This window comes from Trichophyton benhamiae (assembly GCF_000151125.1).
Source record: "Trichophyton benhamiae CBS 112371 chromosome Unknown Abenha-G-c-322p01.r1, whole genome shotgun sequence".
NCBI classification, from domain to species: domain Eukaryota; kingdom Fungi; phylum Ascomycota; class Eurotiomycetes; order Onygenales; family Arthrodermataceae; genus Trichophyton; species Trichophyton benhamiae.
Genome location: NW_003315110.1, coordinates 377085 through 397368, shown reverse-complemented (window position 1 = coordinate 397368; position 20284 = coordinate 377085). Strand labels below are relative to the sequence as shown.

The 20284-nt window shown below is 51.6% G+C and overlaps 7 protein-coding genes across 7 annotated transcripts; 1 reads left to right on the top strand and 6 right to left on the bottom strand.

Annotated features, from left to right (window-relative positions):
- Positions 1 to 956: 956 nt before the first annotated feature.
- ARB_05957 (uncharacterized protein) lies at positions 957 to 3398 on the top strand (the record flags this gene model as incomplete). The annotated part of the gene is made up of 4 exons (XM_003015600.1): positions 957 to 1167; positions 1232 to 1552; positions 1608 to 2548; positions 2610 to 3398. 4 exons carry the CDS (start codon positions 957 to 959, stop codon positions 3396 to 3398), a joined length of 2262 nt encoding a protein of 753 aa, XP_003015646.1.
- A 646-nt stretch (positions 3399 to 4044) lies between these two features.
- Positions 4045 to 5189, bottom strand: ARB_05956 (bZIP transcription factor, putative; the record flags this gene model as incomplete). The annotated part of the gene is made up of 3 exons (XM_003015599.1): positions 4045 to 4590; positions 4682 to 5037; positions 5102 to 5189. The coding sequence occupies 3 exons, from the start codon at positions 5187 to 5189 to the stop codon at positions 4045 to 4047; spliced, it is 990 nt and encodes a 329-aa protein (XP_003015645.1).
- Positions 5190 to 6102: 913 nt separating this feature from the next.
- ARB_05955 (uncharacterized protein) lies at positions 6103 to 8496 on the bottom strand (the record flags this gene model as incomplete). Its single annotated transcript, XM_003015598.1, has 1 exon — positions 6103 to 8496. The coding sequence occupies one exon, from the start codon at positions 8494 to 8496 to the stop codon at positions 6103 to 6105; it is 2394 nt and encodes a 797-aa protein (XP_003015644.1).
- Positions 8497 to 9030: 534 nt separating this feature from the next.
- Positions 9031 to 11587, bottom strand: ARB_05954 (uncharacterized protein; the record flags this gene model as incomplete). Its single annotated transcript, XM_003015597.1, has 4 exons — positions 9031 to 10413; positions 10465 to 11194; positions 11247 to 11391; positions 11491 to 11587. The coding sequence occupies 4 exons, from the start codon at positions 11585 to 11587 to the stop codon at positions 9031 to 9033; spliced, it is 2355 nt and encodes a 784-aa protein (XP_003015643.1).
- Positions 11588 to 12089: 502 nt separating this feature from the next.
- Positions 12090 to 12826, bottom strand: ARB_05953 (uncharacterized protein; the record flags this gene model as incomplete). The annotated part of the gene is made up of 3 exons (XM_003015596.1): positions 12090 to 12121; positions 12182 to 12503; positions 12581 to 12826. The coding sequence occupies 3 exons, from the start codon at positions 12824 to 12826 to the stop codon at positions 12090 to 12092; spliced, it is 600 nt and encodes a 199-aa protein (XP_003015642.1).
- Positions 12827 to 13439: 613 nt separating this feature from the next.
- Positions 13440 to 16933, bottom strand: ARB_05952 (uncharacterized protein; the record flags this gene model as incomplete). Its single annotated transcript, XM_003015595.1, has 5 exons — positions 13440 to 14068; positions 14133 to 14320; positions 14379 to 14957; positions 15015 to 16486; positions 16562 to 16933. 5 exons carry the CDS (start codon positions 16931 to 16933, stop codon positions 13440 to 13442), a joined length of 3240 nt encoding a protein of 1079 aa, XP_003015641.1.
- A 777-nt stretch (positions 16934 to 17710) lies between these two features.
- On the bottom strand, positions 17711 to 19574 carry ARB_05951 (uncharacterized protein; the record flags this gene model as incomplete). The annotated part of the gene is made up of 4 exons (XM_003015594.1): positions 17711 to 18204; positions 18261 to 19002; positions 19063 to 19334; positions 19460 to 19574. The coding sequence occupies 4 exons, from the start codon at positions 19572 to 19574 to the stop codon at positions 17711 to 17713; spliced, it is 1623 nt and encodes a 540-aa protein (XP_003015640.1).
- Between the last annotated feature and the right edge of the window lie 710 nt (positions 19575 to 20284).

The following is a 20284-nucleotide window of genomic DNA, read 5'->3' as shown; positions in this document are numbered from 1 at the left end:
ATTTACTTCAACTTCAACTTCTTTGCATCTTTTATAGATATTTCATCGTACGAGAAAGAGCAGAATTAGATGCTCTTGGGTGCTATCTGGACGGCGGGATACCATGGTAAGTGATGCTCTCCTGTGTATCTACGGACGCCTGCTTAACTAGTTGCCTGCTTCCAGGAGAGCCCACACGAGCACCAACAAAGCCAGCTGCTGGCGCGCATCATCACCAACGTTGTCAGTAGACAGACTCCCGTCTCTGGAGGATGCTGATGCTGACGGATCCTGCAGGAGAAGCTCAATGAAGCCATCACCGTGTTGAACAAGGGACTCCAGGTACTCCTTAGTTGCCTGCGTTGCTCAAGGGGAAGCAGACGGCTGACAGCATGATAGGAGGTCAATGTACAGAACATGAACGTCGAGCTGGTCGCGCAGATGTTCAAGAATTACCAGTCGAACGTCCTGTTCCATCTTGAAGGTCTGTCTGGGCCCTTTTTTGCCTGATAGTCGCATGGCTGACGGGAGTACTATAGCTACCGAGAACCTGAAGGACCCCTCATAGACACGTATAGACGAGAAATGGCCATGTACATGAACTAATACCCGTTAATGAAGTCACGTATTCTCCGTCTTTTAGCATGTTCTTTCATTAAATCGTCCTCTTAGTGCGTAGATGTAGATGTAGATGTAGATTCGTCCAACCAGCCAAAACTTCCGCCGGCCAACTTTCGGCCTCGCAAACCTCAAGAAAAACCGCTTCAACGGCCTCGAACAGCCACCAACAACCACCTCTCCAGCTCGCTGATACCACGATATCTCCCGTATTCTCGTCTTGAAACCCTCCCGCGACCCCTGTGCCAGCTCGAAATCTGCTATGGGAGCTCTCCTGGGCTTCATCCGATAGCCAGCTGCTCGCCACACCCGCTACCTAGCTACCTACCTAAACTACAGCTTCTATCAGCCACATCAAGATGGTCATCACTTCGTCACAACGCATCCAGAGCCCAGATAACAGCCTGACAGTTCAAGAACGGAGGGAAGCAAAGCTGGTGCCCTTCCTCTACAACATCGCCGAACAGCCACTCAAGAATAATCAAGAATTCCCCGCTGAACTGGACCTACGAGATGGCTACGAACGGAGCAGACACGACCCCGAGAACAGCGCAATTGTGATAGACAACGGTGGGATACCCTTGTATACCTCGTCCTTGTAGTTCATTGCCACTAACACGTATTATATCTGTAGGCTCGCACACGGTCAAGGCAGGCTGGTCGTTCGATGAGAGCCCGCGGCTAGTGATACCGCCCGTTGCGTCCAAGTACCGCGATCGCAAGCTGAACCGGGCCTGCCAGTTTGTTGGATACGATGCCTACACCGATGCGACCACCAGAGGCCAGATGCGGAATGCATTTGACGCCGGGACGGGCGTGATAAGCAACTGGGACGTGGTTGAGGGTTTGTTGGATTACATCTTCATCAAGCTGGGAATAGAAGGCGGAAACGGAGGAGTTGACCGTCCCATCGTGCTGACGGAGACGATAGCCAACTTGGGATATTCCAGAAAGAGTAATTAATACGTGTGCATTGTGTTGGAAAGGTTGAGAGGCTAACGGTTTGGTAGTGATGAACGAGATACTGTTCGAGTGCTATTCGGCACCGTCTGTGGCATACGGGATTGATGCGCTCTTCTCGTACAAATACAACTTTGGAGAAAACGGGCTAGTGATCTCGTCTTCCCATTCATCTACGCATGTCATTCCCGTACTGGGATCAAAGGCGATGCTGTCCAACTCGGCTCGGCTCAATTGGGGCGGTTACCATGGCTCCGACTACCTGATGAAGCTGCTTAAGCTTAAATACCCAACTTTCCCGTCCAAGATGACGGAGAGCCAGATACAATCGTTGGTACGAGAGCACTGCTACGTCTCCCTGGAATACGACAAGGAGCTGTCCGGATATCTGGACTGGACGGGGCTGGAAGACCGCGACCGTGTCATCCAGTACCCATTCACGGAGCACGTCGTTGTTGAGAAGACGGAAGAAGAGCTCGCTCGGATCGCAGAGCGCAAGAAAGAAAGCGGCCGACGGCTTCAGGAGCAAGCGGCCAAGATGCGGTTGGAGAAGCTGGTGAAAAAGGAGCAGGAGCTCGAATACTACAAGGGGATCCAGGCGCGGCTTGCCAACGAGACGAAGAAGGAGATCAGACGACTGCTGGATGCAGAAGACATGAAGGACGAAGCAGCGCTGGAACGAACGATACGAGAGCTAGAGAAGTCCGTCAAGAAGTCACGCAACAAGGACCTGGGCAACGAGGAGAACGGCGATGCGATGGAAGAAGCGTCGTTCCCTTTGCTAGATGTGCCGGACGAAGAGCTGGATGAGGCCGGGCTCAAGGAGAAGCGACACCAGAAGCTGATGAAGTCGAATGTGGAAGCACGACAGCGTGCAAAGGCCGAGAAGGAGAGGGAGAAGGCCCGGATAGCAGAGGAGCAGCGGCTGGACGATGAGAAGCGAGAGAACGAATTCGACACCTGGATTGAAGAGCGCAGACAAGCTCGTGAGGTACGCCTATACCCCCTGATCCTTTCTAGATACCTACCTGATACTAACGTGAGATGCCTAGACGATACTACGCAAGATCAAGCAGCGAGACAGACTCAAAGCCGACGCAGGCAACCGCAAGTCTCTCGCAAGCCAGATCCGCATGCGCACGCTGGCCAACCTCGCCTCTGACGGCCCCAAAAAGCGTCGTCGAGGCGGCGAGGACGACACCTTCGGCGCCAACGACGACGACTGGGGCGTCTACCGCACCGTCGCCACGGGAGACGCAAGCGACGACGAGGAAGAAGAAGACATAGACGGCATGCTGAAATCCGTCGAGGCCCAACTACTCCAGTACGACCCCGAGTTCACTGAGAACCACACGCTCGAGGCCCAGACGGATTGGACCAAGAGCATGATCCACATGTTCCTTCGCGGACCGTGGCCATTTGATGCCGAGAGCCAGCGTGAAGCACACCAGCTGCATCTCAACGTGGAGCGCATACGGGTTCCCGAGGTGATTTTCCAGCCCTCGATAGCGGGTATTGATCAGGCGGGACTGGTAGAGATAGCGGCGGACGTGGTGTTGCAGCGTTTTCCAGCGGGCGAGGACCAGCAGCGGCTGCTGAAGGATGTGTTCCTGACGGGCGGGAATACGATGTTTGAAGGGTTTGAAGAGCGGTTCCGGAGGGAGTATAGAAGTGTGCTGCCTACTGGGTTGGAATGTCGCGTGCGAAGGGCCGGTGATAGGGTGCTTGATGCGTGGAAAGGGGCGGCCGCCTGGGCGAGCAGCGGTGGGCTGCGGACTGCGTCTGTCTCGAGACAGGAGTATCTTGAGAAAGGAGGCGAGTATCTCAAGGTGAGTCTTTAACATTCTCTTTTTATGATCGTTTTGATGTTGATTTGATACGGCTGACTGTTGGGATAGGAGCATAACTTGGGCAACGCTACGTAGGCAGAGGGCTACATATATCTACGAACAGAGATAGAGTGTATGAAATGAAGAACCGTCGGCACTTTTATGCCAAAAAAAAAGAGATATAACTAACGTATACAAGTGAAACGCAAGAGCTAAGTAGATACAAGAACGAGAAAGAAGCATGACGACCAGACCCAGACTCCAGAACACCATCCCCCCCTAGGCCCCCTAGGCCTGCCCATCCGCAACATTCTTTATCAATAATCAATGCAGTAGAAGCAGCAGTAGTAGAGTAGCAGTATATCAGCTCGTCAGGAGCCAGACGAAAAGAATACGCAGATAACCTAGCCGTGAGAAGGAGAGTAAAAAGAGAAAACAAAAATGGACGAAAAAAAAAAGGGTGAAACAAACACAATCATACGAGTTCAAAGGACATGTCAAAGCAAGAGCCGAATCCGTCTCCAACACCGACGCGCGTAGTAGAGAGATTTAGAGTGAGATTGAGAAAAGGAAAAGCGAGGGACGACAGGAGGGAAGAAAATGGGGGGGAAAGAAGGAGAATATAAAGAGACAATGGGGGTGGGATTTTTTTTTTGCTCTAGATCTGTTCTGCTTTGGACTGTTCTCCGGCCTGGGAGTCGTCCTGGCCGTCCTGTCTGGTGCGCTTGGAGAAGTTACCGCCCTGGCCCAAGAAGGCTGCCTCTTCGTGCTGGTGCTTTCTCACGCCTAGCCCGGCGACAGCAATGCGGTTGAGAGCGTTGAGTTCAGACTGCGAGCTGTGTTGGCCAGCACCGCCTTGCTGGTGGCCCTGCTGGCCCTGCTGCTGGCCCTGCTGTTGACCGGCCTGCTGCTGACCCTGTTGGCCCTGCTGTGCCTGGCCCTGCTGGCCTTGCTGACCCTGCTGCTGGCCGCCGGAGGTGACGATGGCGGGCTCTGGACGGGGCTGGCTGAGGTCGATGTTTCCCGGCAGCTCGGGGACCTCGTTCTGGGAGTCGATGAGTCGCGACTGCAGGCTGATGATGTATTCGCGGAGCTGGTAGTTTTCCGCCTGGATGGCTTTGTAGTTGTCCAGCAACATTTCGTATTCCTTGACCTGCTCCTCGAGTTTACGGATGTAGCCTTCCTTACGCTGACGGAAAGCGCGCTAACAAACGCGTTAGTACCAACCATAACAAAACAGAAAGGAAAAAAAAAAAAAATAAAAATAAAAAAAATAAACACAAGGATGAGCCTACCTGGGCAGCACGGTTCTGAGCAGCTCGCTTGGAAGACGAGAGCTCGCGTTTACCGTAGACCTTGCGCGGTTCGCCTGTCTGGTCGAGTCCCGGAGGAGCACCGGTCATGTCCTGCTGGCCGACGGGGACCTGAGCCTGTGGGGGCTGGGCGAGCATGGCGGCCGTGGTGTGCACCTGGGGAGCAGCAGTCATGCCCGAGATGGCGGGATCGATGATATGGTCTCTCTGCCCGCCGGCGCCGGCAGCAGCAGCGGCGGCCTGGAGATGCGCGGGAACACCTGGCTGCGGGCGCGGCGGCGGGGGAGCCGTGTGAGATGCGTTCGTTAGATGGGCGGCAAGCAGCTGCTCGCGAAGAACTACAACGACGTCCGTCAGCATCTGGTCTCTGCATCTCGGGTGCTGCTTGTCTGGGTAGCCTACCTTGCTCTGCTTGGTCCTGGAGACGGGGGAGGGCAACGGCAGACCGCGAAGCGCGTCCACCGCCCGGCTGGTTAGCAAAGCTGTCCATGAGAAGAAGAAACGGGAGAAGTCGACGACGCGATCAACGCAAGCAACAAGGGACTAAGGGCGGGAGTCAAGCTGGCACACCCGACAGGGCGTCGGCCAGGACAGTTTGGTGTTGTAGATGTAGATGTAGATGTAGATGTAGATGCAGGGCTGGATGGATATCGCAGTGGCCACCCGCGACAGGCGCAGGCCGGCGCAATGACCGAGGGAGCGGCGAGCAGTGAATATGAGGGCATGCACTAGAGCATCGTCGCTACGGGCAGCGGAGAGGAGGCAGAGGGAGCAGATGTACCGTGGTGTATGGCGAGCTTACCTGGACCGACTGCGGCGCCTGGTGCGACTTGCTGGGGTCCTGGGAGAGGCCCGGATGGGGCGCGAGCTGCTGCTGGCCCTGCTGGCCCTGCTGCTGGTGCGACTGCTGCTGCTGCATCGTCGACATCGCGGGCGTCGGAGCTGGAGCTGGGAGCTTGTCTTGCTGGCTGCTGTTCGGCTTGCTGGCGATGGAGGGTTAGGTAAAAAGGCCGGCGTTTCTTTTTTGGCCGTCGCGGTGAGTCAGGATGTAGTCAGCGTCCGCGTCGTCTTTTCCCGCTTTGGGCGTTTGGGGGGAAAGTCGAGGAGGGAGCAGAAAAGGGCAAAAAGGCGGTGATGAGTAAGAAAGGCGAGAGAGAAAGGATAGAGCAAAGGGAAAAGGCGGCGCGGGCGGGCAGTATTAATAAGCGGGCAGAGGGTCACATGATAAGGTTGAACAAGTGATGACTAAGAGGATGACAAACAGGTGACTAAGAGGGTGACTAAGGCGAAGATGACTAAGATTACGTCATTGCATGGGCATGCTTGATGCTTGTTGTCCACCAGGGATCTAGAGTACTTAGAGTAGTTAGAGTAGGTAGGAGTGAATACATGAATACAGATCTCTATCTATAGGTCATCTCGCTCGCAGCAGACCGCAGCTCCCGCTCAAACTCGGTGCCCAGCACCCGGGTCTGCGGCGACTCGGCCCCCCGCTTGCGCTTTTTCTCCTTGGCTATCCTCGCCCGCTCAAAGTCGATGAACATAACCCGCTTGTTCTCCCGGCTCCAGAACATGTTGCCGATGTGCGTGTCGCAGTGCAGGGTGAGCTGCCGGTGGATCGCCTGCAGCGCCTCGCGGGCCGACGGTATAAACAGGCTCACGCGGTTCTTCTCCTGGGCGTGCGAGACGATGGACTTTCCGACGTGGCTCAGGAACAGCAGGTGCACCACCGGGAAGATGCCGTCGTACCACAGAGGCCCGCTGGCGATGTCGATGCTCCCCAGGCACACTGGCACATACTCTCCCTGGATCCTGTACAGCTGCTGGTAGATGTTCTCCTCGTGGATGGCGCGCCTGACCGTCTCAATGGGCATCGCCTTGGCCACAAGGGTGTACCCATACGGGAAAGTCGTGACCCAGAACAGCGCTCCGGAGGTTCCATGGCGGTGCATCGACTCGCAGCCCCAGGGACCCTTTGGCCCTTCTATCTGCTCCCGGACCAGCTTGCGGAACTGGAAGTCATCAATGGCATGTCGAGGGCCGGTGCCATGAATCGCCACGTTGGGACACTTTGGATCAAGGGGGCCCCGGGTCCGCAGTCCTGCAAGGCATTTCTGAGTGCACCACGGGTTGATCGGACCCGTGTTGTACACGTATCGCTTTCTCTCCGTCGGGGGAGGAGGGCGGGCCCGAGAAGATACGACAACTTGAACTTTTTTCGACGAAGGCCGGGGCCGTCTTGGGGTTGGGCTGTTGGGATCATTGCCCCAGTTCCCACTCTCGTCGTCCCCGTCGCTGGACTCACGGTTTGGCTCTTCAGGCTCTCGGCATGAGGAGGCTGCTGCGGCTGCTGCTGCTGCTGCCGTCCGGCGTTTCGATCTTGTCCTGACAGGCGACATCCGCATATACTCATCTCTGCTCGACTGCGGTGGCTTGTAGCCGGAAGAAGGCAGTTTCTCCGGCGGGCTGCTGCTATCTAGCCCGAAGACAACGTCGTGGTTGAACTCAATCTCCCACTTCTTCAGCCGCTCCTCCGTGTCCGCCGGCCAGTTCTGACCGTGCGGAGGAGACCTCAGGGCCCGGAGTGTAAAGGCGAGAACCTGTCCGATTGCCGTGAGATGTAGCCTATTATGGCCACCCGAGTCACTGGTAGAGCTGTCCGAGTCGCTGGTCCCGCCATCCGAATCGCCAGTCCAGCCGGTGCTCTCTCCCACATCTTCATTGGGTGTAGAGCGATAGTAGTACACAGTAGTAGGGTCGTTGGGGTCTATACGGAGAAATATAAACAGTTCACCAGTAGAGACATACCCAAACTCAATCCTGGCCTGGATCATATAGGAAAACGTCTGCGTGATGACCGCAGCTACCATGCGGCGATTACGCTTGGCTTGATCATCGTTATCACCGCTTATAACCACCTCGTCGACCTCGATATCCAGGAGTCCGTCCAGCGCGCTATCCATGACCAGCTTGTGAGGTGGCTTGTATTCAATGATAAAAGCCGGCACCATCTTATCATTGCCTGAATTGTAAACGCAGAACTGATCAGCTCGAGGGCGTGAGGATCCCGTCTGCACTGTGAGCGGGTCAGCTGAGTCAGTTTGCTTCCGCCGTTTCTGCACCGGAGACTGTGGTGGTAATGGTAAACCAGCATTTACGTCTTCATCCGATTCCGGGTTGATAGTGTTGCCATGGTTTTCAAATGTAACGCTCCCCATGAGATTGAATGTCTTACGCAGCTTGGGATCCGCGTAAAGAGTCTGGATGATAAATGCAACCCGATCCTCAACCGTATACCGCTCATAATAGCCAAGATCTAGCTCAGACCTAAGCATTCTCAGTGATATATATTTGCCTTCTTGCTCTACTCCATTTGCAGAGGCAAAATGGGGCTGAGAGACAAAGTCGGACTCAAAAAGTAATTCCCACACCTTTGCTTGCTCCTGAGGGAAGGTTCTCCATTCACGGATGTATCTGGGGCGTAGTTTGGATTTTGCATTCTCAACGGGCCCCTTGGTTCCCTTCTTATGGTCGACCCGTGAAGAGAAGCCAACAGATAGGTAGGCATGGCAGGCATCCAGGTATTCAGGCAGAGTCGTTGGTTTTACCTGTTGCTTCAATGCATTGAGCTCCTTTTGTTGTTCTTTCATTTCCTCCGAACGCTGTCGTCTATCTTCTTCAAGCTTGCGTTTCTCTTCTTCGTGACGACATCTCTCCTCTTCGTTGGCGCGTTTCAACCTCTCCAGCTCCTGGAGAAGCTGCTCCTCTCGAGACGGCGCGGGTAGGTCACTAGACATGGCTATTCAGCAGGTCTTCGGCCGCTATTCCATTGTGATGATATCAGATATGCCACTGGGTCAAACGAGTGAGCCCAGAGTCAGGATGAAGTTATATAGTCAGAGGTATCCCTGTCTTTTCAGCAGGCAGCAGCCGGATAATCGTTAGTCCACCAACGTTTGCAGGCATGCAGGTTTCCAATAGACAGGTTAACTAACCGCCTCAGCAGCTAACTGACGCCTGATCGCTCGGTCATGGCTTGAATGGGTCAATCAAACGCGATGCCCGTCTCTCGACACGAAGACATCAAATATTGAAAGTTCGATGGAGTCGCGAGATCAGGAGCAAGATCCACTCCAAATTGATTACTAATTACGTTTAACCTCAAAATAGACACGAAACTCAATTCTCCATATCAACAAAAACGCTGGCTACTGACAGGCATATAGTTAGACGACAGGGTGAAGGACAGTAGATAGGAAATGGTAGGTGGCCCGCAGATAGGAGATGGTTTGTAGAGACAAAAATAGCAGACGGTGGAAATTAGATAGCAACTATTGACTCTTCTTGGTTTCCTTGGGTTCCTTGGTCTCCTTCTGGGCGCCAGCCTGGATAATAGCAGCCCCGATCCTGGCGGACTCCTTCCACCCCTGCTGCCGCGCCCAAAAGAGCTCAGATGGAGTTGCGTCTGGCATGCTGAACTTGCGTGCGTCTTCTTCGAGCGATGAGCGGGTGATCTGCCCGATCTCCTCTTCCACATAGTCGCTGCCAAGCTCATCGAAATCGCCAACTGCTTCACCTACACCAGCACTAGCTTGAACTTCGGCAAGCATCTCTTCTCCCCGACGCTGGTAGTGGTTCTCGTCAGTATCATTGATGTTTGCATGTCCGCTGCTGGCGCGGTCAAGGTAGCCCTTTCGCATGAGGTAACGTTCCGCTCGGTCGCGGCGGGTTTCCAAAGTCTCCAGCTTGGACATGGCCACCTGGACTGCCAGGCGGGCGAGCAGGTAGATGTGCTCAGAGAAAAATATGGTCAGCAGCAATAGCCAGCCCTTGATATCATCGTGAGGCTCATCGTTACCGGCACCAGCTACAGATGAAAACATATACACTAGTGCTGCGCTCGTCAGACTGCCCATCCACGACAGGAAGCTGAGTGAGTCCAACCACGGACCGATGGAGTCCGCACGGAAGGGCGTGGGACGCTTGTACTCGATGCATATCTTGAAAAAGTCCGATCGCAGCTCGACCCAGTTGTTGACCAAGAAGGAGACCGGGACCAGAGACCAGACGGGGGAGAAGAGGGCCAGGTATCCAAACTGCACACACATCTCGCGCAGGTCATCGGTCACATCGTATTCACTCAATTCAGATTCATTTCGTACCCGCTTGAGGAATTCGGCTTCTTCTGGTACATCATCCAACAAAAGGTCGGTAGAAGATGACGACGCGGACTTGCTGTCCTCTTTATTCTTCCTTGCCTCGGACATCTCCTCGTATTTGCGGAAGAATTTGCGCTTGACATAGGGAACTACCGTCTCTAGTGCAAAATTCACGATCTGAGCTGTCACCGTAAAGTAGATTACCTGGTTGCGCAGTCGCGCTCTGTTGATGCGGAACTCTCTGATCTCTGTAGCTGCAGACGCTGTCGTTGCGCCCTTCTCATTGGGCTGGAAGGGCTTGACGGCAAGGTGGAAGACATCCAGGTACGGCACTATAGTTGGTGCAAAAGGGACATACACGAACGCTGTCAGGAAGATAGGTAGATAGGAAGTGACAAAGTTAAGTATGAAAACTTTGCGTGTCAGAGCAATATCATGGCTGTCCTGCGTCTCATAATTTTCATACTCTGTCATTTGGGTCGCGACCTTCGTTAGTATAGCGCTGATAGTCGGCACACAGAGTGATAGTATGATTGTAGGTACAAATGCCTGCTGCTAATTAGCAATTTGCTATAAAAACCGAGTAAGAGGTAAGGATTGACAAACCAGATATGTCCGGAAAGGGCCAGAGTAGATCTCGTTGATAAAGACTTCGATAGCAAAACATGTTGCAATTAAGGTGCCCAATGCTACAACCACTGCCATAGTAAATGGAATCACCAGCAACTGTCTAACCAGGCGCTTGGAGGCCGGAAACACATAGACTGTCTCACCCGTAATTGGGTCAATGATCTCCTTCTCATGCTTATACTCCTTTCTCCGAGCCTTAATCTCGGACACTCCCTTTACCTGCCACCTCAGCCGCAGATCGGTCTCCTGTCTCTTCCAAAACTCTACAAACACAAGACAGAAGAGCGAGTTCAAAACAGCATAAAAGATCGAAAAATGACCGAGGAACACCCAGCAGAACAGGCCCAGGCCCGCGGGGACCATGAGGAAACGGAAATACGTTTGCAGGAAGGTAAAGTAGAATGCTACTTTCTCTCCCAGCTTCACTCTTATCTGCTCCAGATCGCTGTTGTCCAAAAGCGTCTTACGGCTCCAGGACTTGATCCACTCGCGGTTCATGTCGTGGTCATGTAGAGGGAATATCGACTTGACATTCTTCCAATATCCATACCCTGGGGTAATATCTGCTCCACCGTCTGCGCGTGGGAGAGTCATCATGTCATATATTGTGCGGAGACGCTCTGCCTCCGTCCATGGCACCCCTTGGGTATCGTTGATATCATTAGTGGGCTGTGAGGTACGCACACCATACAGCCAGTCCTTGATCCTAATATCCATGAGCCATACATCCGTACATCAGCCATAGAAATTGTATATACCTTGTTCTATATGCCATTGCTTTCAACTTATCCTCCCTAGGCCGGACGAGGACGACAAGACACTGACCCTTGCCAGGGCGCACGGCAGCCTCGAGCCCGACACTATACAAGGCCCGAAGCAATCTCTGCAGCTCTCTGCTAGCATCTACATCAATAGATCGTCAGTACACATTATTCCGGTCAATTAATCGAATATACCCAAGGTAAATGACGGAGTCAGGATGCTAAAAGGGGGGGAGCTCACCCTGGTCCTCGAAGGAGTAGAGGATCACATACTCCACACCAAAATTCTTCGCCAGGGTGTGCCCTGGTATATATTTCGTTCCCAGGTCCTGAGCCATGGTGACAAGATTCAATGCGATGTCGGGCTGCAAGTCAGTTCATGACATGCGGGGAGAGAAGAAGAAGCAAAAGACGGAGCAGAGCAGGAAGAACAGGTCGAAATCGATGTTTTGTGTTTGTTTATGTAAGACGCTTCTCTGACGTCATTGGTGGGGGGGATTTACATATAAAAGGCGAAGAGACGGGAAGAGGAAGAAGCCCCCTTTGTATATAGGTGCATATCATGGGGGTCTCAAATGCCAGTGACAGACGCTTATGCAAGATGAGAACTATAGGCCGTGCTGTATAGGCTGATGTTGCGTATGTTGGACTAAATACAATGCACGAAATTGGATTGACTCCCCTGGAATACTATAGATATACGGAGTACTACGTATTGAAGTCAACAGTTAGAATGAGACTGGTATTCACGCCTGTGTTCGCTATGCTGGAAGTAATGTGATATATCCACAACCTGGGTTCTCCCCCATGACATGGAAAAGGGTGGTTAACAGTCCCTTCTTAACCGATTTGTGCTTTGGAAAAGTCCATCTCTGCATTGAATAGTTAGTACGGATCCTGGCAAGTAAATATTTAACATCACAATGGCTTACCTGGGTGCTGTTCCTGGAACTTCTTGAGCATCTCAGCCTTCTTCTGCTCATCACTAGATGGCTTTCCCATCTCCTTCTGCTGCTGATCATACATCATCTTCTCAACCATTTTTCTTGTTTCACCGTCAAGATCACTCAATTTCGAGTTCTCAGGTGTTATCTTGCTAACGTCGATCTTGGGAGCGGTAGTGACAATGTGAGGCCACCATTCCATCTTGTTCACCTTGTCCAGATGGACAGTCACTTCTTTTCCGGGGGGGTTAGAGACGGTCTCGAGGGTCCATGAGGACTCGTCAACGTGAATTGGATACGGGAAGGAACCCTATACAAACACGGATTAACATCTGTCAATTTTCAGTGTAAGAGGTGGGGCGTATGCAAAGATATGTCTGTACATACATCAATGAGAGGTTCCTTGCCCTTCAACGCAACTCGGATTTTGGTCTTGGTCAGCACGACTTCTAGGTCCTTTCCGCGTATCTCAGCAGGAACTGGAATGGTGACTTCTGCCTCTGAAATCGTCTGTGTCCATTTGTATGGCAGTGTAGCCTGCTCTTTTGCTTCCCTTTCCTTGTGTTCACGGTCGAGACGCTCTCGCTCGGCCCGTGAGGGTTCGGCTTCTGTTTCTGGAGGCGACGGCGACATTGTAATCATTCCGCTCTCTCGGACCTTGTCCCTATCTTACACACAGCCTCAATATCCAAAGGTGTCTTTTCTTCTAGTCTGTTCTTTTCGTGTTGCGGGGAGCTTTTTTTTTTTTTGATAGCTTGCGGGGCGACATGCTTTTGGTTACATAAGCAGCACTAAGTAGTTAATTAGCGTTGGAGTGACTTCAAGTTTGCTCAGCGCTGGACTTTGATATCTTTGACATGAGGGAAACCCGTGTGAAGGAATCTATTATCAACGACAAAAACATGCTAGCTATTAATACAAGAAACAAAAATGAACTCCTGCTTTGCCTTGAGGTTCAGATCGATTTTTTTTCTGGCTTTCCATCAATTTGCTTGGCAAAAAAGGAAAACATCCAAAGGAGAACACGCAAATCAGGAACATCAATGAAGAATGAAACATTTGATATCCCAGCGCCCAAGTCCACCATGTCGGATCATAAAATGAAATTCACAGCATTTTGAACAGTCTCAAATGAGTACCGGGCCGGAAGTGAATTAAAGAAATAGAAAAGATTTCTCAAGTAAAATGTGGGTAACCTTGCCTGCTTAGCGTTCACATAAGTGGATGTGCTTGACATAAACCTTCATCATGGACTTGGAGTGCCCTCTGCATATCGAGGTGCATCGTCCATGGCGCCAGGTGTAGCAGGGAAGCCCATCCCTATTGCAGGAGTTGGTGCGTCATATGGTCGATGATCACCAGCGGGTGTAGGCGCATCATAAGCATCACCATCCATACGTTTTCCAGCAAACGTTGAGGCACCAGGTGTAGGTGCATTATCCGGCCATGCACGAGGAGTAGCAGCTGTTGCTCCAGGAGTTGGAGCACTGGCGAATGGTGCAGGAGATGGAGCTGCATAGTCACCGCCAGGAGTAGGAGCATCGAACGCTCTGCCAGCATTGGCGCTGAGATGTGAGCTGGAGCTTCCAGAGTGGCCCCAGGCAGGTGTACGGGAGCCACTGTTTGCTGCCATTGCACCCGGATGACCCGGCGTTCGAGAGCCGGCCATGAAGGCGTCAAAGCCTGAGTTAGAAGAGCCTCCTGAGAACCCGGACCCAGCATCGTGAGGGGTCTTTGTTCCAGAAGTCCAGGCTGGAGTACGTCCACCAAACCCACCGTAAGAGGTTCTGTTACCATCATAAGGGTTGGCGGTACGAGAACCTTCCGCCTTCCAAGCGGGAGTGCGAGATCCTACAGCGGCATTCCAAGCAGGGGCTAAACAAAGCAAGTTAGTCGGTGTCCTGCAGCCGTCCTTAACGAAGAATAACGGGATACTTACTTCGAGAAGATGACGCTCGCCAGGCTGGTGTACGAGACGAATCGCCCATGGCAATCGGTGTTCTTCCCCCTTGCCATGCAGCATCTTGGGGACCAGCTCTTCCTGTCGCCATGGATTGTGGTACTCTCGGAGCGCCACCACCTCTGCCCCCAAACCGGTTGATATCTACAGGTTGCCCAGTAATCGGGCTGCGTATATGTGAGTAGGTGAGGACAGAAAAAAATAGGAAATGATAATAATACGTACTCCTTGACAGAAAGGTTCTCCTTTTCAACGGGTACGACTTTTGAAACGGAGTGTAACTCGACTCGAGCAATGATATCCGTTGTATCCTTGACTATACCCAGCAGACCCTTGAACGGGCCCCTTCGAATATGAACCGTCTTTCCAACAAGTCGGTCCCTGCCGAATGTTCGCGGTGGTGGCATTCCAGAACCGTTCATACCGTTCTTCTGCAAAGCCGGGTTCATCTTTGACAGGTCTGGGGCAGACCTACCCAATTTAGAACCGCTGGTTGCCACGGTAGTAACGTTTATAGCTCTAGTGACCATTATACCAGCATTATCTCCCACAACCTTGCTAGTGCAGAAGAGGAACGCTCTGTGGATATGTAAGATGGTGCCGGTCCGTTGCTCGCCAGTCACCTCTTTCACGGTATCTCCACACTTGATTTCAGAGCCATTTCGGTCAGTGGTAACAGCATGTCGTCGGTGTTCGATCTTGCCCAAAACCCGTGATGGAAGCACAATCTGGGTTGAGCCATTCTGGTCTATGACTCGCATCGACTCTCTGTCAAGTTTCACCACACACCCAACCGTTGTTTGACTGTAATCTACTTGTTAGTGGATAAATGGTATTCTAGACTAGATATAGGAAACTTACTCGATTTGTACCAAATCATGGACATCATACTGGCCCAATTTTCCATCAACCCCAATGTCATCAGCTTCTCTCAAATCCTTGCTAAACACCGTGATCTCTTGCATCGTCATGTCTGTAAGGATGGTAACTCGGTCGTCCTTGATCCGAACAACCATACCCAATTCGTCGCGATATTTGCTCCCTCCGATCACTTTGACATGATCACCTTCGCTGAATCTCTTTCGGAGACCCTTGGTCGGCACATCAATGTGCTGGCCTTGCAGTTCACCTTGCGTGACTTTGATGGTAACAATGTCGCCACGGGTTGCTACTGTCTGGCCAACGACGCCGCGCTGTTCGCCTGCAAAGACTTCGACGGTGTCTCCAACCAGATAAGCATCCTCTTCGGTTGTATTCTTGATTGTGGCAGCCAAAGATGCAAGATCGAGATTCGAAGTTCCATCATCCGCACCACGAGCGAACTTTGTCACCTCATCAAGTTGAGGGTTAACGTTTTTGGTGATGAGATGTTGAACTTTCATGTTCTTGATAAGGAAGCCATCAACATAAGTATCACCAAGATAAGACCAAGACTTGCCTCCTAAGCTAGATGTAGCAGAGAGGTACTTGGAGTGTCTCTTCTTTGCTTCTGCCTCACTGAACAGGCGTTGAGGAGGCCTGGCAATCGCACTGCTCCCTCCTCCAATCCTCTTGCGCTTGGGGTCCAGAGCAGGCGCATTGCTGTCTTCGTTGAGTCCGTACTCCAAACGAGGAACAAGTCTAACGGTAACATTAAGTCCATTTGTCTCGACTTCTTCAAGCTGGGCCAAGTCCCCTTGGTATCGTCCACGCTTGATTCGAACCCAGCCTCCCGGGGTAAGCTCCTCTGACTTTTTCACTCGGAGTAGATCAGGCATTTCCTTGACTGAGATCAAAGTCATCTTAGACCTGACGTAGATATTAGACATTCCGTCCAAGGCATCAATGATATCAGCTTGTTTCCGGGCTTCCACGTAGATGTAACCAGCCATAGTTCCACCACGCTCAAAAGCAGATATGATCTTGATAGGGTTTCGTGAACCAAGGGGCCGCTCTTCCATGCGCTTGATAATGCTGAACACGATCTCCCTCTCTTTGCCTGGTCGACACTTGACACCCCATATGCTTGGGTCATCAACGCTAGGTAGGAGAAGCCTTTTGGGGACAACGACAAGGTCAGCTCCGGAGGCACGGTTTCGGCCATATCTTTCTTTCAGGGCTTGCGCCTGCTGCTCCGCATCCATCGTTGCATCCATATCACGCTTTCGATCGAGCTCACGATGGCGCCTATCGTCCGTTTCTGCGCCAGCGGGTAGGACAACCTCATCGTCATGGTGGACGAAGCCAGCTTCGATTTCGTCTTCTTCATCTTCTGCTTCATCTTCGTCATCTACCTCTGCTTCTTCTTCGAAGAAAGCGCCGAGTCCATGTCTTCTGCGCTTTCGAGGGCGACCCTAGATACACTCGTTAGTAGAGGGCTCAAAGGTAACCAAGAGCGTCTCAAAACTGAAGATGTAAGGCACACTTACAGTAACTGCTTCCTCGTCCTCTTCCTCCTCTTCCTCCTCTTCATCGTCATCCTCGTTATCTCCTTCGGGCTCCCCTTCATCATCGTCTTCGGCACCGGCTTCATCTTCACCTCTGGCCTGTTGCGATTCATTAGTATTCAAGTCACCATTTTCGCCATCATTCATCTTTTTCACTTCATCTCCATTTTCTTCATCATCTTCTTTTTTATTTTTACCGACCTCTTGTCCATCGTCGTTATCTATGTGTTTTCCGCCGCTGCGATTATCTTGCTGGTCATCTTCAGCTTCTGGCTCAGAATCTCCAGCCGGCGCAGGATTAAAATCTTCTTCATCTTCTGAGGCAAACTGCTGTTCGTTTCCTGGATGCGACATGTTTGGTATTAATTATGCGTTGGTCGGCTAGGACGTCCAGCAGTCAAGCTAGAGTCTCGGGTGACGGGAGAATATCTCGTTGATAGGATGGCCCTAATCGTCCTATTAAGGAGTACAAGTCTTTCCAGCTATCTCAAAGAACAGATCGCAGAAAGAGTACGCTGGAGGCGGGTCCGATAGGTGTGTGAGGCTCGGAGTGTCGAGTTCTTGGTGACGAAGCTATCTCAGGAACGGTCGAAAAGAGCTCACTTTCGGCCAGCGGGTGATCTCGGAGAATTGAAACGAGAGGAAAAGGGAGTCTTGATTAGTAGTAGAGTCAAGCAGTGGCTTTATCTTGCCGAGACGTCTTCTCTGCGCAGAGTCGAAGCTCTTCATCCGCCATCTTCGTCTTCTTCGCCTTCAAAGCTTTGAAGTTGGAAAATGCGCAAAAGGGACGGTCACGTGATAGATCCTTTGCCCAAGTGCCCAAGTGCGCAGCTGTGTTCTCCAGCCCTTTTTTTTTTTTTTAAGGCACAACCTTCATCGGCAAAGAAAGATAAAATATCTAAGGGATGCAGCGTTTACGTGGCTCAAGTAATAGATTTATGTGAATTTGTGAATGTTTTGATTCTACGGAATATGTAATTTGGGATATAAGGTACAGGTGGCCACGAACGAAATTGCAGTCAGGAGTTATATCAAATGGAACAGGCACAGATCACCGGGGATATATGGACACAAGGGAATTCATACAGGTGTATTCGACAGAACAGAAGGTAGCGAACAAGAAGCCAGCCATTATAGCTTCATACCAAAGATCTCATGCACCTTCAGGGACTGTCTCATACTCAGATCAAGCATGATCTCCTCGCTGCCTCCGGGAATAGCATAGGCTCTGACATCACGGTAGAGCCGTTCGATCTTACCACCCTGTCCACCACGAGAGTAGCTGAGACCTCCGAAGATCTGACTGGCCTCGCGGGCGCAGAACTCGAAGGTGGTGGTTGACTGCGCTTTGAGACCAGCGATGGCTCCGCCTAGGCGAAGGGCCGCGGCGTCTTCATCCATATTTTGACACTGGAAGACGAGGTTCTCGAGCCAGTTGAAGCTGGCTTCGATCTGGCGAGCCATATGGGCGAGCTTCATACGGATGACTGGATGGTCGATGAGTCGTTTGCCAAATGTGCGGCGCTTGTGGGCGTATTTGACGGACTCCTCGTAGCAGACTCGGGAGAAGCGCAGACACTGGATGATGATACCCATACGTTCATGGTTGAAGTTGGTCATGATGACTGAATATTGAAGTTAGCATTGACATCTTTGATACTGGGGTAAAGGATATGCACACCTTTGAAGCCCTTATTCTCCTTTCCAATCAAATTGCCAACAGGAACCTTGACATCTTCAAAGGTAACGTAAGTGGTACCGCTACTCCAGACACCCTGGCAGTCCATCTTACGTGTGCTCACACCTCCGGCGGAGCGCTCGATCAGGAGAACACTGACACCACCCATGCCAGGGCCTCCGGTTCGCACAGCGGTGGTGAAGTAGTCACTCATGATACCGTTGGTGATCCACTTCTTCTCACCATTGACGATATAATGCTTTCCATCAGGGGTGAGCTTGGCTTCACAGGACAAGTTGGAGACATCACTTCCGGCATCAGGTTCGGTTATGGCTAGACAGATACGTTTGTCACCAGCCAGGATACCTGGAACAATACGCTCAACAAGCTCCTTGGATCCGTACTTGACGACCGGTGGACAGCCAATGCCAAATCCACCGATGAGGTTCCAGACGATACCTCCGCTGCCTGCACGAGAAAGCTCGTCGGTGACAATCAGTTCGTGGAAGAGATCCCACTTTTCGGGGGAAACACTCTTAACCTGGTTCTTGACTAGATCTTTGTTGTATGATAGGCCAAGCAGACCAGCAAGGTAACCTCTCTCGCCCATTTGCTTGTAAATGCTCTCGGGAACTGCCTTGGCCTCATCCCACTCGTGGCAGTAAGGCTCGATCTCGGTCTCTACCCACTGTCGCACCTCGTCACGTAGGGCAGCGTGTGATTCGTTGTAGAAGGGAGAATAATACTAGATGCAAGCCAGCTGTCAGTATCTTTTGCTATATATATGTAGTGCAGCATGACTTACTCCGTGGTACCACGACGGGTCCGAGAAAGGAATAAGCTCTCCATAGGGGTCCAAGGCCTCTGCCGCTGGGACAGGCGAGGATTGTTCCTGGGGCTTTGAGGCCTCCTTCTTTGGAGCCGGGGTAGGAGCTGGTGCTGGTGCCGGGGCAGCTTCGGCTTTCTTAGAGTCGAGGGAGCCAATCTTCAGCTTTGGCTGGTACTTCTTCAACACGCCGGCATTGTGGTACTTCCAGAACTGCTTTGAAGCATCCTTTCCTCCCATACGCTGCAAGACTATAACAGAACTGTGAGTATATATCGTCAAGGAAGAAGGCAAGAAACGATCGTACTCTTTTTACCGCCTATAGTAAGGTTAGCTTCGTTTCTCAACGCTGATGTATATGCTGTTTATAACTAACCTGGGTGGTCATCGAGAAACTTAGACACATCGTAGACGTCTCCGTCGATGATAATCCACACGCTATCCCCCTTGCTATGCGACGCAACGTCGTCCTTGGAATAAACGCCAGACATGATTGTAGCCCAAAAAATGAAGGATAGTATATATATCAAACAGACAAGACGAGATGGTCAAGAAAAGGGAGGCAACGCCGGCTATATATTATGGAAGATATATGTGCAAAGAGGGACCCGCCGAATCAGAGGCAACGTATAACTAACAACGATGGGGGCAGAAGAGAAGAAAAGGACAAAGTCCGGGGAACCCGGGGCTCCTAAAAAGCAGCTCACAGGAAGAAAAGCTGGAGGATAGCGATGATTAACGGCAGTGGATTCAGCCTAGGTACAATCACAAGCCATCTCCCTCCCATACAAAATAATACAACAGAAAGACGAAAAGGCTTTGCCGTCACATGCAAACATGAGCTGCGCTTAGCTATGACGTTTTAGCCACTTGATGCCCCCTTTTTAGCTCGGGTCTTATTTCGATACTAATCGATCTCTGCACACCACCATGTAACTAGATGGGAAGAAAAGAGACAAAGGATCAACTGCTCGGCATTCACCTTCTTGTCGTCTGCTCTGCCTCCTCATCTTTTCCTTCATCTTCATCTTCATCTTCATTATTATCAGCGCCGTCTTCATCTTCTGCTTCGGCCTTTTCTTCGGCTCTTCCGCTCGGCGAGCCGCAAAATCCATGACTAAGCGTGATCACGGGGTTAAATACCTCGGCTCAAGTTGGCGCATCTTTTTTGCTTTTTCTACTTTGCTTCTTCAAGTTATCA